The sequence below is a fragment of the Drosophila navojoa genome, chromosome X, assembly GCF_054131105.1.
Source record: "Drosophila navojoa isolate 15081-1374.11 chromosome X, UAZ_NAV_1.0, whole genome shotgun sequence".
Lineage (NCBI taxonomy): Eukaryota > Metazoa > Arthropoda > Insecta > Diptera > Drosophilidae > Drosophila > Drosophila navojoa.
In genome coordinates, this window is record NC_142895.1 from 3,935,190 (window position 1) to 3,947,802 (window position 12,613).

General features: G+C 44.1%; 3 protein-coding genes across 3 annotated transcripts; 2 read left to right on the forward strand and 1 right to left on the reverse strand.

Annotated features, from left to right (window-relative positions):
• The first annotated feature begins 634 nt into the window (after window positions 1–634).
• On the forward strand, window positions 635–3,786 carry Gr5a (Gustatory receptor 5a). The gene is made up of 7 exons (XM_018109798.3): window positions 635–1,058; window positions 1,157–1,348; window positions 1,480–1,674; window positions 1,739–2,007; window positions 2,068–2,222; window positions 3,259–3,511; window positions 3,654–3,786. The coding sequence occupies exons 1-7, from the start codon at window positions 881–883 to the stop codon at window positions 3,741–3,743; spliced, it is 1,332 nt and encodes a 443-aa protein (XP_017965287.1). The 5' UTR covers window positions 635–880; the 3' UTR covers window positions 3,744–3,786.
• A 25-nt stretch (window positions 3,787–3,811) lies between these two features.
• LOC115564241 (uncharacterized) lies at window positions 3,812–5,242 on the forward strand. Its single transcript, XM_089264188.1, has 2 exons — window positions 3,812–4,899; window positions 4,961–5,242. Exons 1-2 carry the CDS (start codon window positions 4,121–4,123, stop codon window positions 5,028–5,030), a joined length of 849 nt encoding a protein of 282 aa, XP_089120314.1. The 5' UTR covers window positions 3,812–4,120; the 3' UTR covers window positions 5,031–5,242.
• A 2,526-nt stretch (window positions 5,243–7,768) lies between these two features.
• On the reverse strand, window positions 7,769–12,398 carry PGAP1 (GPI inositol-deacylase). The gene is made up of 11 exons (XM_018109806.3): window positions 12,094–12,398; window positions 11,294–12,019; window positions 11,055–11,234; window positions 10,840–10,992; window positions 10,593–10,687; window positions 10,114–10,536; window positions 9,927–10,052; window positions 9,548–9,741; window positions 8,816–9,479; window positions 8,656–8,751; window positions 7,769–8,516 (listed from the first exon to the last, which is right to left on the reverse strand). Exons 1-11 carry the CDS (start codon window positions 12,232–12,234, stop codon window positions 8,342–8,344), a joined length of 2,973 nt encoding a protein of 990 aa, XP_017965295.1. The 5' UTR covers window positions 12,235–12,398; the 3' UTR covers window positions 7,769–8,341.
• Between the last annotated feature and the right edge of the window lie 215 nt (window positions 12,399–12,613).

A 12,613-nucleotide genomic window follows, 5' to 3' on the forward strand; every position in this document is an offset into this window, starting at 1 on the left:
TTAAGAAAAAGTGAAACCCGGAATCTGGACAATATATCATTTACACGACCCACTTTCGGCATCATTTTGTTGTCGTTGTTTGATCTCTTAAAACATAATTAGTTAATCAGCTCACAGAGATTTACTTGACGCATAATTCAGATACACATCATAGATTACAAAATCAACAATTATTTATTAGATATACATAAGTATATATATTTATGTATATAATTAATGCATGGAAATTGCGTTTGATTTTTGCACTAATCGAAATTAAGTACCTAAGTTTTGAGAAAAAAAGCATTTATTTTGCAAAAAAAATAAATTGAAAAAATATATTAAATATATTTGGGGAAAATATTATGTATATAATATAACATATAGACTAAAATAATAATTTCTTATAATTTTTGAATTTTGAGGCAGGCACTTTGGCTATCATAGATCATTTCGACCACACTTACCTTTTGCACTAGGCACGCCATAATCTCTTAGCCCGAATTAATTTCACATTATTTTGCCATTTAGGCACTGTGGACCAAATTAATCAACAATCACTCAAAATATCTTGTCGCTTGTTGTTTGACAGCTCATCAAAATTTCTTTCTAAATTTGATTAATTGCTTTTACTCAGTTTGCTATTCACAAATGGCACAGTTTGCAAGCCACTGTACAGCCGTACAATAATTGGCATTATTTGTAGCTTTTCCGTTTCCTGTCGGAATCGTTCCACAGTGCTGGCAATTTAAAGCACATTAGGGCCGAGCGCGTGCCGATAACAATTAACTGCGATAGCAATCAATCGGACGATCGCCCACACCCGCTCGCTACATGCAAAAATTTGAAAATTGTCCCAGCGCTGACAAAGTACCGCAATAAACGGAAGGCGCGTGCATTCATGTGGCATGTTCAAATCAGCAAACAACGTCGCCGGCGGCAACAGCAACTGCAACAACACGGCCGCGCCTTGCTAAAACGTCTGGAGCGGCATCAGCGTCAGCGTCGGCGATGGGCGTGGCAGGCAACAAACATGAATGATTTACATGATGGCAGCTTTCATGCAGCCATCTCGCCAGGTGAGCGTTGCAGCTTCCTTTTTGAATGAAAATCTCTCATGTATTGCGTCCCATTCCCATGCCCGACCCCTTACCCGTCCACGCCCACCATTTTACAGTGCTTGTCATCGCCCAGTGCTTTGGTCTGATGCCCGTCCGCGGCGTGCGGGCGGCAACGGAGCGCGGCCTATGCTTCACCCGGTGCAGCTGGCGTACCTGGTACAGTCTGCTCTACATTGGCGCCATCTCATTCGATGCGCTGTTCGCTATCAATTTCGCGCTGCATGGCGGTCTGGATATGCGCAGTGTGGGTGGGTAGCATTGCATAACTGCACATGAGCAGCCTGTTAGTTTTATATGATAAGATTGTTTATATCATATGATACCCCCTTCTGCAGCGGCTTACAGGGTAACTCAGCGATAATTGCTTTCCTTCTTGCAGAGCCAATTGTCTTCAATGGCAGCATCCTGTGGGCCAGCTACCAATTCCTGCATTTGGCTCACCAATGGCCCCAGCTAATGTGGCGCTGGGCGAGAGTGGAGAAGCACCTGCCGCCGTACGCCAGCTGGAAGGAACGCGAGCAACTGGCTCGTCGCATACACAGCGTGGCGTCGATTCTGCTCTCGCTGTCGCTCAGTTGAGTTAACGAGAATGTGAAGTGGCTATCGATTCATTGGGATCTCCTTCTCTTTTCTTGCAGTGGAGCACCTGTTGAGCATCATCTCGTCTGTTTATCATGAAGTCTGCCCGCTGCGCCAGGATCCAGTCGAGTCGTACCTCTATGCGGTTTCCGCCCAGTTCTTTCATGTCTTTCCCTATAGCAATTGGCTTGGCTGGCTGGGCAAACTACTGAATGTGCTGCTCACCTTTGGCTGGAATTACATCGACCTGTTCGTCATCCTCGTGAGCATCGGCCTGAGTCACCTGCTCACACGACTCACACGTCAACTGCAGCAGCTGGTGGAGCGAGTGAGTCCGACGCAACCATTATATAGAGCGCCATATCCTTAGCCCCAATTGGATTTGCAGCCAATGCCCGAGAAGTTCTGGACATATGTTCGCACGCGCTATCGATCGATTGTGGAGCTCATCTACGACATGGACGATGCCATCTCCGGCATTATGTTCATATCGTTCGGCTCCAATGTGTACTTCATTTGTCTGCAGCTGCTGAAGAGCATCAAGTGAGTGCCACTTGCATTTCCTCTCATTTACTTCATGCTCAAGTCTAGCGTGTTCGCCATTCAGCTTTAGCCCGAGGTCCTTAGATTATCTTCCCTTTTCTTTCATATATTCGCATCAATATTTCTCAATTTACATTGCTGCATCCCTCTGTTCTCTCGAATTGAGTTTCTTTGTCTTTTCTCATGTCTTGTTTTACCATTCTCGCTCCTGCCCCCATTCATTTTCTCTTCTGCTTTTACTATTCTCTCCACTATTATTCTCATATCTTTGTCATCGTTCATTATTATCATTTCTTTCTCATCGTTTTCGCACTTCTTACTCTTTCTCTCTCTCGCAATCTTTCCCGTATATATCTTTCTATCTCTATCCATACATATCTCTCTTCCTTTATTTCCCTTTACAACCATCTATTTATCTCTCTACCTTTGCCAATCCCTCTCCTCATAGTCTTTCTTTCTCTCCCTGTTTTTGTGTCTATGTACCTTCCTCTCTCACTCTGTGGATCTACGTCTCTTCTTCTCTTTCTATGTCTCTCGGTCTCTCAATCTCTCCATCTCTGCCTGTGTGTGTCTATGTCTCTACTTCTCTCTAGCAACTTATATCTTTCATCTCTCTTTATTTCTTTGTCTCATTCTATCCTTTTTACCATCTCTCCATAATTTCTTTCCTCTCTCTCTCTCTTTCACTCTTTTCATCTATCTCTTGCACCTCTTGGATCTATTCTTTCTCTCTATCTGTCTATTTCTCGGTGGACTTTATATATTCATTCTTGCTTTCTCATATATCTCTTTCATTCTCTCCTACCCTTTCTAGCCCCCTCCTTCCCGCACTGACTCCCCTCTCGCCTTCCCTCTCATGTGTTTGCTTTCTCTAGCTACACGTAAATGTTTTCCCATACCCAATCTTGATTCCAAGTCCAAGTGATTAGCATACAAACTATCTGATAACTATGTGTTTACAATAATTATCACTTTCTTTCACATGCCACCACCCCCATCTCTCTCTCCCTCTCGCCCTCTCTCGCTCTGTCTTAAGCGAAATGCCATCGACTATGCACGCCGTTTACTTTTACTTCTCGCTCGCATTTCTGATTGGCCGCTCGCTGTCGGTTCTGCTGTTCGTGTCGGCGGTGCACGAGCGGGCGCGCGATCCGCTGCGTCTGCTGCATCTGGTGCCCCCGTCGGGCTATCTGAGCGAGGTCCAGCGCCTGGCCAACGAGCTGTCCAGCGATAATGTGTCGCTGAGCGGCCTCCGGTTTTTCAACGTCACCAGGAAGCTCTGTCTGGCTGTGAGTGTGGAGTTCGCTCGCCACTCGAGCGCCACCTGCGCCATCCAAGCGCCATTAATACAATTTTCTTCGTCTTCTTGTCTTTCAATTGATATGTATTTATTTATTTATTTTTTTTTTTTGTAATCTGAACCGCCGCCAGGTCGCTGGCAGCATAGTCACCTACGAGCTGGTGCTCATACAGTTTCACGAGGATGAAAAGAGCTGGGACTGCCAGGCGGGCAAACAATAAGCGACTACACACATGCTACACTGCGCTACATGGAACGACGAGACGATCAACCAGTTTGGCCTGCTCACTGGCTGTCTGGCCGACTGGCTGTCTGTCTGTCTGGCTGTCTGGTTGCTCTGCTTGTGATGCAATGCGGCCTTAAATGGTGCAGGCTGATTGCGTCTCTCTCGCTGGCTTCCTAATCATTCGCAGGCATTTGAACCAGTTGCCCAAATGCCAATGCCAATTGACGCAGGGGGAGAGATCGAGAGTTGAGGCAGCCGCTTCCGGAGCCAGCTACGACTTCATCTAACCCAATTCGAGTAGCTGGGCATATATAAGCCAGCGTCTGGACAATTGGCGCGCAGACAAGCATCGCTCATTCAACTGTAATCAACATGCTCGGACTTAAGTGCAATCACATGTGTCTACACATCCTTCTCCTCGTTGGCCTCGTTGGCCTGGCCAGCGCTCAGTTCGTGTTGCCTGGGCGGGCGCAGCGTTCGCTGTACGGTCCACCGCCACCAGGTCCATGGAGCAGCGGCTGGAGCAGCGCGCCCAGCTTCGAGCTGCCCTCACACTCGAATCACATAACGCGGGATGAGGTGCTCGCTCTCCTGGCTGCCTGGAAGGCGGCCGACGCCAAGCCGACGCCGACGCCGAAGCCAGCGCCTGAGCCGGAGCCTGAACCGGAGCCAGAGCCAGAGCCGGAACCAGAGCCAGAGCCCGAACCGGAGCCGGAGCCAGAGCAAGCACCTGCACCCGCACCCGCACCGGCACCTGGACCCGCACCACCAGCACCGCCAGCTGTGCCACTGACCGTCTCGCTGCCCGCCTTCGTGCCCATCCAGCTGTCCGCCATGTACACCGCTCCGGCGCCTGTGGCCGGCGCAGGCCTCGGATTCGGCTTCGGTCCTGGCCTGCCAACATTGGGCGGCGCAGTTGCCGGCGCTGCTGCTGCTGGCGGTGGTGGCGCTGCTGCTGCAGCGAGCGCATCGGCTGCCCCAGATGCTCAGGCTCGCTTGGGCCGCATCATACGCCCACGCACTGGCGTCCGGGCCAATACGAATATACGCTTCCCCGTGGCCAATCCACGCAGCTTTGCCTCCGCCAACTATGTGGCACCACGTCCGCGCGCCTATCGCACCATCCTCGCCGAGACCAGCCAGCCCATGAGGTGAGTACCCAGCCACCGCACTGCCCCATCGATCTCTAATCCTGCTCTCTATTCCGCACAGCATCAACGCCTTGCCGCCGCCGCCTTTCCTGGCCAATCCCGTCCAGTTCGTGCCCACCAACTGGCAGTAAGGATGCATGTGCTCCATGTGTACGCCACATACAAGTACTCCACTCTCTATATATATATATATACCATATATATGCCACACTATATATACTTTAATCGATCATATGTGTCCATATAAGTGTAAATAGCTCAATGTTGAACGCGTTGTCTTGTCTTCTTCTTTTTTTTTGTTTTTTTTTTTGTTGTTGTTATACCTGAAATGTGAATAAATATATTATCAAAGACTTATCCAAACAAATTTATTACTTATCTGAATTTATTCTATGGAATAATCTATATATCTGTATAGACTGTATAGACTTACTGCTCCATCTGCATCTTTCTCTGTCTCTCGCTCTTTCTCCCTTTCTTTCTCACTCTTTCTGGCTCAATCCTGGATTTGGCTCAGGTATTGTCATATTAAAGGCTTGTCTCTAACTGTACCCTACATGATTGCATTATTGTCCTTAGAGTCGCCTTCGTAAACCTTTCACAGGCTCTTTATCTAAGATGGTTGGCAATTTATCTTGTTCCCTATTTATTATAATTCTCCTCATCTATATTCTCAGAATATTATTCTGTCTTTTATTCAGTCAATCTGCTTTGCCCTATCTCTTTTTTGCCCTATATCTCTCTATTTTTCATTCACACTCCTAATTATCTATTTCTCTGCATTTCACTCATATTGCTCTCTTTTTCTCGCTCTCTCTGTCTCTCTACCATCTCTAATCTTTCTCTCTCTATTATTTTATATATGTTTCTCTCTCTCTGTTTTTACATTTCACTCTCTTTTCATTTATCTTTCTCAATCACTGCCTATCTAACTTCTTTTCGATTACAACGTGTTAGCTCTATTTCTTTATCCATGAGGGAAGGGTTCCTCACCCATTCTCCATTTTTCTTGCTTTTAATATGTATCCTTCTTTTTCCCACCATAGTTCTCTTTCTCTCTCTCTCTTTCTTTCAATATGTATCCTTCTTTTCTCACCGTCGCTCTCTCTCTCTCTCTCTCTGTCTCTTTCTTTTAATATGTATCCTTCTTTTTCTCACCGTCGCTCTCTCTCTCTCTTTCATTCTCTTTCTAGTTCATCCTCTTTCATTCCTCTCGCTTTCCTATCTTTCTCTCTCTCTCGTTGTATGAATCTTTTCCCTTTCTCTTTTATTCCCTATTTTTCTTTGACTGCTTTGTTTATCCTGTTCAGTCAAACGTAGTTCTCCTTAAATATAATTCTTGCTCTCTCTTCTTCTCCTTCTCCCTCTTCTGTTTGCTTTCTCTGTCTCTCTCTCTCTCTCTCTCTCTTAGTTTCTTACTTTTTCTCTCGTCTAAGTCGTATTAGTCCATCCTTTTTCTCAAGCTAATTGCATCTTTTATTTTTGCCTTCTCTCTCTCTCTCTTTCTCTCTCTCTCTCTCTCTTCAATTATCGCATTCATAGAAAATGTGCATTTAATAGCCGTTAACACATCAGCGAATCGCCAACAGCTATTCATATGAAGCCCATAAATAAAGAAAAATTTTTAGTCAATTGAGCAATTTATCAATCGATCAATCAATGCATCTCCCCCAGGCGCTGTACAGCGTACACCCAGTTCGCCAGTTAAAATGCAAACACGCGCGCCTTAATTGCTTTTAAGGTGACAGAGTCTCGAGCCCCGAATCAATTTGCACACACGTTCAATAAATTGTTGGCCAATCGATGCATGCAATTGACCATTTATCGCCAACGCCTCCGTTTATGTGACGGGCGGTGAACGCCCCTTTCTGTGTGCCACTGCCGATTCCCGGCTCCCCAGCTCCCCAGCTCCAATTGCAGTACAAGTACCACTCCATCAGACACCATTGACTGCCATTTGCCTGAGGACGCGACACTTGATGTCTCAACACGAAGGAAAGCAAAAAGTTGTAGGCCAACGATTGACCATATACGGGTGCATCGTTGGTATTTACACTGTGCAACAGCATTGGGGTTTGCTTTCACACTTGCAACTCTTTCGTAATGTGCCTTGAGGAAGACAGAACTGGTAACTAGTATAACCAGACTTTCGTTTGACTTTACATCGACTAGCTTCAATCAGGCTGGGCATTATAAGAGATAGCTTCAATCAGAATGGATCTCGCTCCTTTCAATTTCAATTCAATATCATATCAAATACCAAACAAATTCATATTCATTTCAAGCTAAATATTTCAAAATAAAAGAAGTTACATATTGCTTGAAGCTAATTAAAATGGATTTAGAAATGATTGAATCCAACTTGATATGCAAATTGAAATTGAAACTGAAGTCGGTTGAAGCAGCTTTAAATTGACAATAGTTTTGTAGATTTAACAATTATGATATAGATCCATAGATCTATTATTATCATAAATATATTTATTTCTACTCATGTCTTCAAATATATATATATTTATATATACATAAATCTATATATATATATAGGAGTACGTACGTGATTTATGGCCTAAGTACAGGAAGATTATAATACATTGCGTAAATATTAGAACTATACTACGAATACTTAATGAGAACACGAAATTGGACTAAACACTTAAGTAAATAAAAAATAAATAACACAATAAAAATAACAAAATTAAAATAAAATAAAATAAACAATACTAGTTTTATGACTAATGCGCTATGTAAGCATATTAAATACTATATACATATGTATAAAGATCTGCAGACCCGTAGATCTATATACATAGATCTTATGATATAAATAACAGAATTAAACCCACATAAAATATAAACTAATTAAATATTTGGTCAACATATTTCATTTCGTTATTAAGGTACGATAAATACGCGAGTCTCGATTATGTAGCTTAGTGTCATTTGCAATGCATTTTTCACACATCCCATAAATATGGAGTTAAAATTTTGGCTTGTTTTCTTTTCTTTGTTTTTCTTGTTTTTTCTCCTTCTCCTTCGTCGTCTTCTTCGTATTATTAATTTGTATCGATTTGGGTCGTTCACAGCATCCATTTATCCATTTAGGTTAGATTTGTGGAGCAGATCGTTATGGACTTCCCGTCATCTCCATTTGCAGTGCTTGTGTTGCATATCCAAATGGACGTCTCCTTGGGATATGGCTTGTGTGGCGGTGTTTGATCTCACTTATTTGGTTACAGGCAAATGTTAACTAAGTCTACTACATACTTCGGAATTTCGCTTTCGTTTTTACATGTCTAAATCGAGTCGGAACACAAACCGAAACTTAAAAAGTAAAAAATACAAGGAACTTTTTGCACCTATTAAACTTGGAAATTTTCGTTTGATTGTTCTTATGAGTATGGGGGACGGGGGGTGCGGTTGTCTTTGTAATAAATAAATTCTATTTGGCTGAGGGGAACAGCCTTTCATATAATTTCTGCAGAGCTTGATGCATGGCGATCACTGCGAATGCTCCAGCGATGATGAAGTTCAGGCGATATATAGCCATTTGGCAATAGAGCAAACTAATCCCAGCACACGCATACAATAGGATGGATAGTATCAAATTGCCACGTCTAGAACGAAATGATGGAACGATTTAACAAATGAAGAGCTTGAAATATTTGTAAATGGCAAACAAAACGGAAAAGTGCTGCCCATTTAAGCAAAGTGAATTTGAATTCAAATTTCATCTCGAATCTATTGATTACTTACAACTTCTGAGGCGCACGGATCTGCAGCAGCAAACTAATAGAGCTAAGGGCCACAATGGTTGTACGTATAGATGAATCGGGTAGAACAACGCCATGCCTGTAAATGGATGAATCAGTATGTATATCTCGAGATTATTACAAATTGAGAGTGGGAGACTCACTTGCGACTGCGTATCCAGGCCAAGCTGGTCGGAACATTAAGCAATAGGAGTATCAACAGCATCAGGAGTAAAGTTACATGGAAGGAAAAGTTGCGTAGGCCAACGCACAGCTCATCTTTGGCTTGTTTCTCGTCGGGATTCAGCAATTTCTGTTGATCATCGCCATCATTGGATACGGGCGATTGGTCCGAGGTGTTAGCTACTGCTGCAGATTGATCGTCCTTATTGCTATTCGATTTCTTGCCAATGCCCACTGCCTTGTGCACTAAATTGGCTGCCTTTTGCCACAGATAGTCCTCCACATAGTCCTTGTAGGCGTTCGATAACATCAGGAAATAGAAAATAAAGGCCAAAAGCAAGCCCAGGCCGCTGCATGCGCCCAAAGCAACGCCAATTGTCAGAATGCCATACGTGATCGGCAGATGTGTCATGATCGAGAGCATTATGTTAGAGCCGGATGTGGATAGGCGTGTCAAACGCAACGCCAAACGTTGAAGGGAATTTCCAAAGAGGGTCAAACAAAACCAGAAAGCAAATGCGGTCACCACCGACAGCCCAATGGCGGTGCAATGGATTATGATCGAGACATTAACACTATAGTCCAGTTGCTCGGGTATCGGCAATATCTTCATATTCATTATCAACTTCTTGAACAAACGGCAGCCTGAAATTCCAAATAGAATGTAAATGCGATAAGGACAGCATTTGGCATTTGGCTGTGGCTGACGCTACCTGTTACAACATAGAGCGATGTGTACTGCAGGTAGCCAATGTAGGGTCTCAAGCTCTTCAAGCTGCCCGCCTCCTCGAAGTGGTCCAGTTGCATGCGCAGCACAATCAACAGCACGCATATGAAATGCGCTGGTAGCCAGCCATAGAACTCAAGTACAATACGTGACAAGGCATCGGCATAGGAGTACTCATAGCTAAGAGAGAGATAGATTGATAGACAGAGAGAGAGAGAGTGAGTAAGAGTTGTTGCCACAAGTGGAAATGAGAGAGATATATAGAGGTATATCTAATCTATGACTCCAAACCAAAACGAATTGCAATATTAGACAGAAATTTAGATCGATTTTATTTAAAAGTTCCTTTCCTACATGCAACTTACCTAATGCGATAACGGCATATGGGGTCCAAGTAAAAGTCTAGCAAAACGGGATTCAATGTGGTATTATAATGTCGCGGCATCAAAGTGGGCACATTGACGTAAAGCCCAGGTTTTTGCTTTGGGGAGCTGAAAATACAAATGATTAGCTTTGGTCTATCGTTAGGGGAATGTTGTAGGGAAATCTTACGTCAGAGTATGATAACGCTCAAAGCCGGATGCCCAGGGCACGCACACACGGACCGTGACACGGTAATTCGGCTTCAGACACTTAAGCGGCTCAACGTGAACGCGCAGACCCTGATACGGTTCGACCAGATCGGCAATGCGCATGCGATAGTGTATGCTGCCTTGTACTGTCTCATTGATAGCGATGCGCCGTCCAGATGCATACCAACGTGGCATGCGTATGTCTAGGAAGCGATCCTTGGGGTCATAGATGTCCAAATTGTAGCCAGTGCGTTGACTGCCCGCCGGCAAACGCACGAGCAAGTGGGTCCATTGCTTAAAGGTTTGGCGTAAATTGTGCAAGTCGAGAATTGCAATGTTTCTCAGATCGTCGTCCACAATGGGCACACGCTGAACGAGATGTGTTAACGACGTTGCCTTATCGCTGCAATGAGAGGGAGAGAATTAGTTGTTTGTGTGGATGTGTTTGCTCGCGCTCACCAATAGTTCTTCCCCGTTGCATTTTCTTTGTATGATTCACAGCCGAATAGCCAATTCGCATCGTTGTCAACGTTTACGGCCTCAATGGCAAGCTTCTAGAGAGTCACCAAAAAGAGAACAAATAAGAATTTTTAGCTAATGTTAGCCAACAGCTCAATACTACGTTCAGAAAGCAAAAGCAATACGCTCTCTATGCGCTTTGTGAAGAGAGTATTTAGAGATGTTGTGAAACTAAATTAGATGCAACCTTATAACGTGGCTGACGACCTAAACCAATCAGCTCATAATAATCATTTCTTAGGCCATTTGCGAAAAACTTGTTGATGACTAGATGACGTTCTTCATGCCAATTATTGTGGGTTTGTATGTTGATCGAGCCGTGATAACGTGTCTTCGGTTTCTAAAATATACAGAATACGTTCAATGGATTGGTCAAGATGAAAAGCCCGGCTTGTCATTTACCACAAAGTACATCAATGCGGATTGCATGTTGCGCTGTTTGTCGTTGCTGAAAAACACTGAGCCGTCTTCTCGTCGCTGGGAAATGTTGAACAGGAAGCGATTGATGACCAGCGTGAACTGCAGACACCAGACAGCCGACAAGTGGTCGCAGCTAAGGCTCACGCGTGGTATAGCTGAGGTCTGTGGAGGGTAATAAATTTAGCAGGGAGTACATTGAAAACTTTGATATTATCTCTTACCATGGCGTGTAGATCGTTGAACTGCGAAGTGGTCAGACCGGCCTGCACGAGCAGATCACGATTGCCGCCACCAGTAGAAATGAGCAAGACATTATCCAGCTTGGCGGATAGATCTTGGTTGGCCATGCTCTGCTCGCTGAGCGGCCTCTGATGCATGCTCTGGCATACGTTTGTCGTGGTTGTCGGCTGGGTGGCGGTGCGTGTGTAGCTCAGCTTCTCGTGTGTTTCCTTATAGAATTGGCTCAGATGTGCATCCAAGCTGAGGACCGGATTATCGAGTGGTGTCGATATGCTGATAATGGCATTAATATGCTGACTGATGTCTGTATCGGTTAGCACGGACTGGGCCAGCTTGCCGCCCATGGAATGGCCGATCAGCACAATGGGGCTGGGGTGTCTATAGAGCGAAGCAATGGTGCGAATGCAGTATTTGAGAAACGACTGCTGATGGTACATGTAGCCGCCATAGAGAGCCGACAGCTCCTCATCGAAGTCAATTGTGTAGTAATCTAGATGTATGCCTAGCCCGGGATGTTCGCGTGCCTTGCGCAATGCTACCGATGCCATGGAGCGTACCTGCTTGTACGACCCGGCATTGCCGGGCACAAAGATAACTGGAGCTCCATTCATACGCATTTTATTAGGATCCAGAGGTTGGCGCACACCTTCATAATAATAGTACAGGCCATAGTTGGGAAATTGATTATTGGCTTTAAATTGTAGGCGCTGCATAATTGTAAAACAGATTTGGTAGTTAATCCTTATCAGATATTTGAAGCGTTTCCCTTATCACAACTTACCGCAAATCTTGGTTCACCAAACATATAAGTCATTCGACAGGCATTTGGCTCCACCTCGATGTATATGTGTGCAATGCCATAGAGAAAACTGCATATTGATGCAATTACCAGAAGCACCGCACAGTTTCTAAACACAATCATTTAGCTGTGTTTGATTTGTAACTTCGTGCGATTGCAGACAGCGGTATTATTTTTGTTGCTATTTAGCTCACACAGGGTTGCCAAATGTTGCGAATACTCTTGTCATCCACGATTGACCAATAGAGATGAGAGCGTTTCGTGCTGGTTTCAACAGCTGTTTTGTCTCATATGGATAAATTTGCAAGACTTAATGGTCTAACCTTTTACGAACTTGCTAATTCAAGTATTTATTACTTATTTAAATTTATTATTTGACTTAGTTTAAGCTCTTAAGAATGTCTTTGGCAATTATTGGAAGCGATACCGATAATTGGAAAACACCGAAAATAAAAAAATTTAGATATTGCATTTACTGCTCAATGAAAGTATTTATATTATG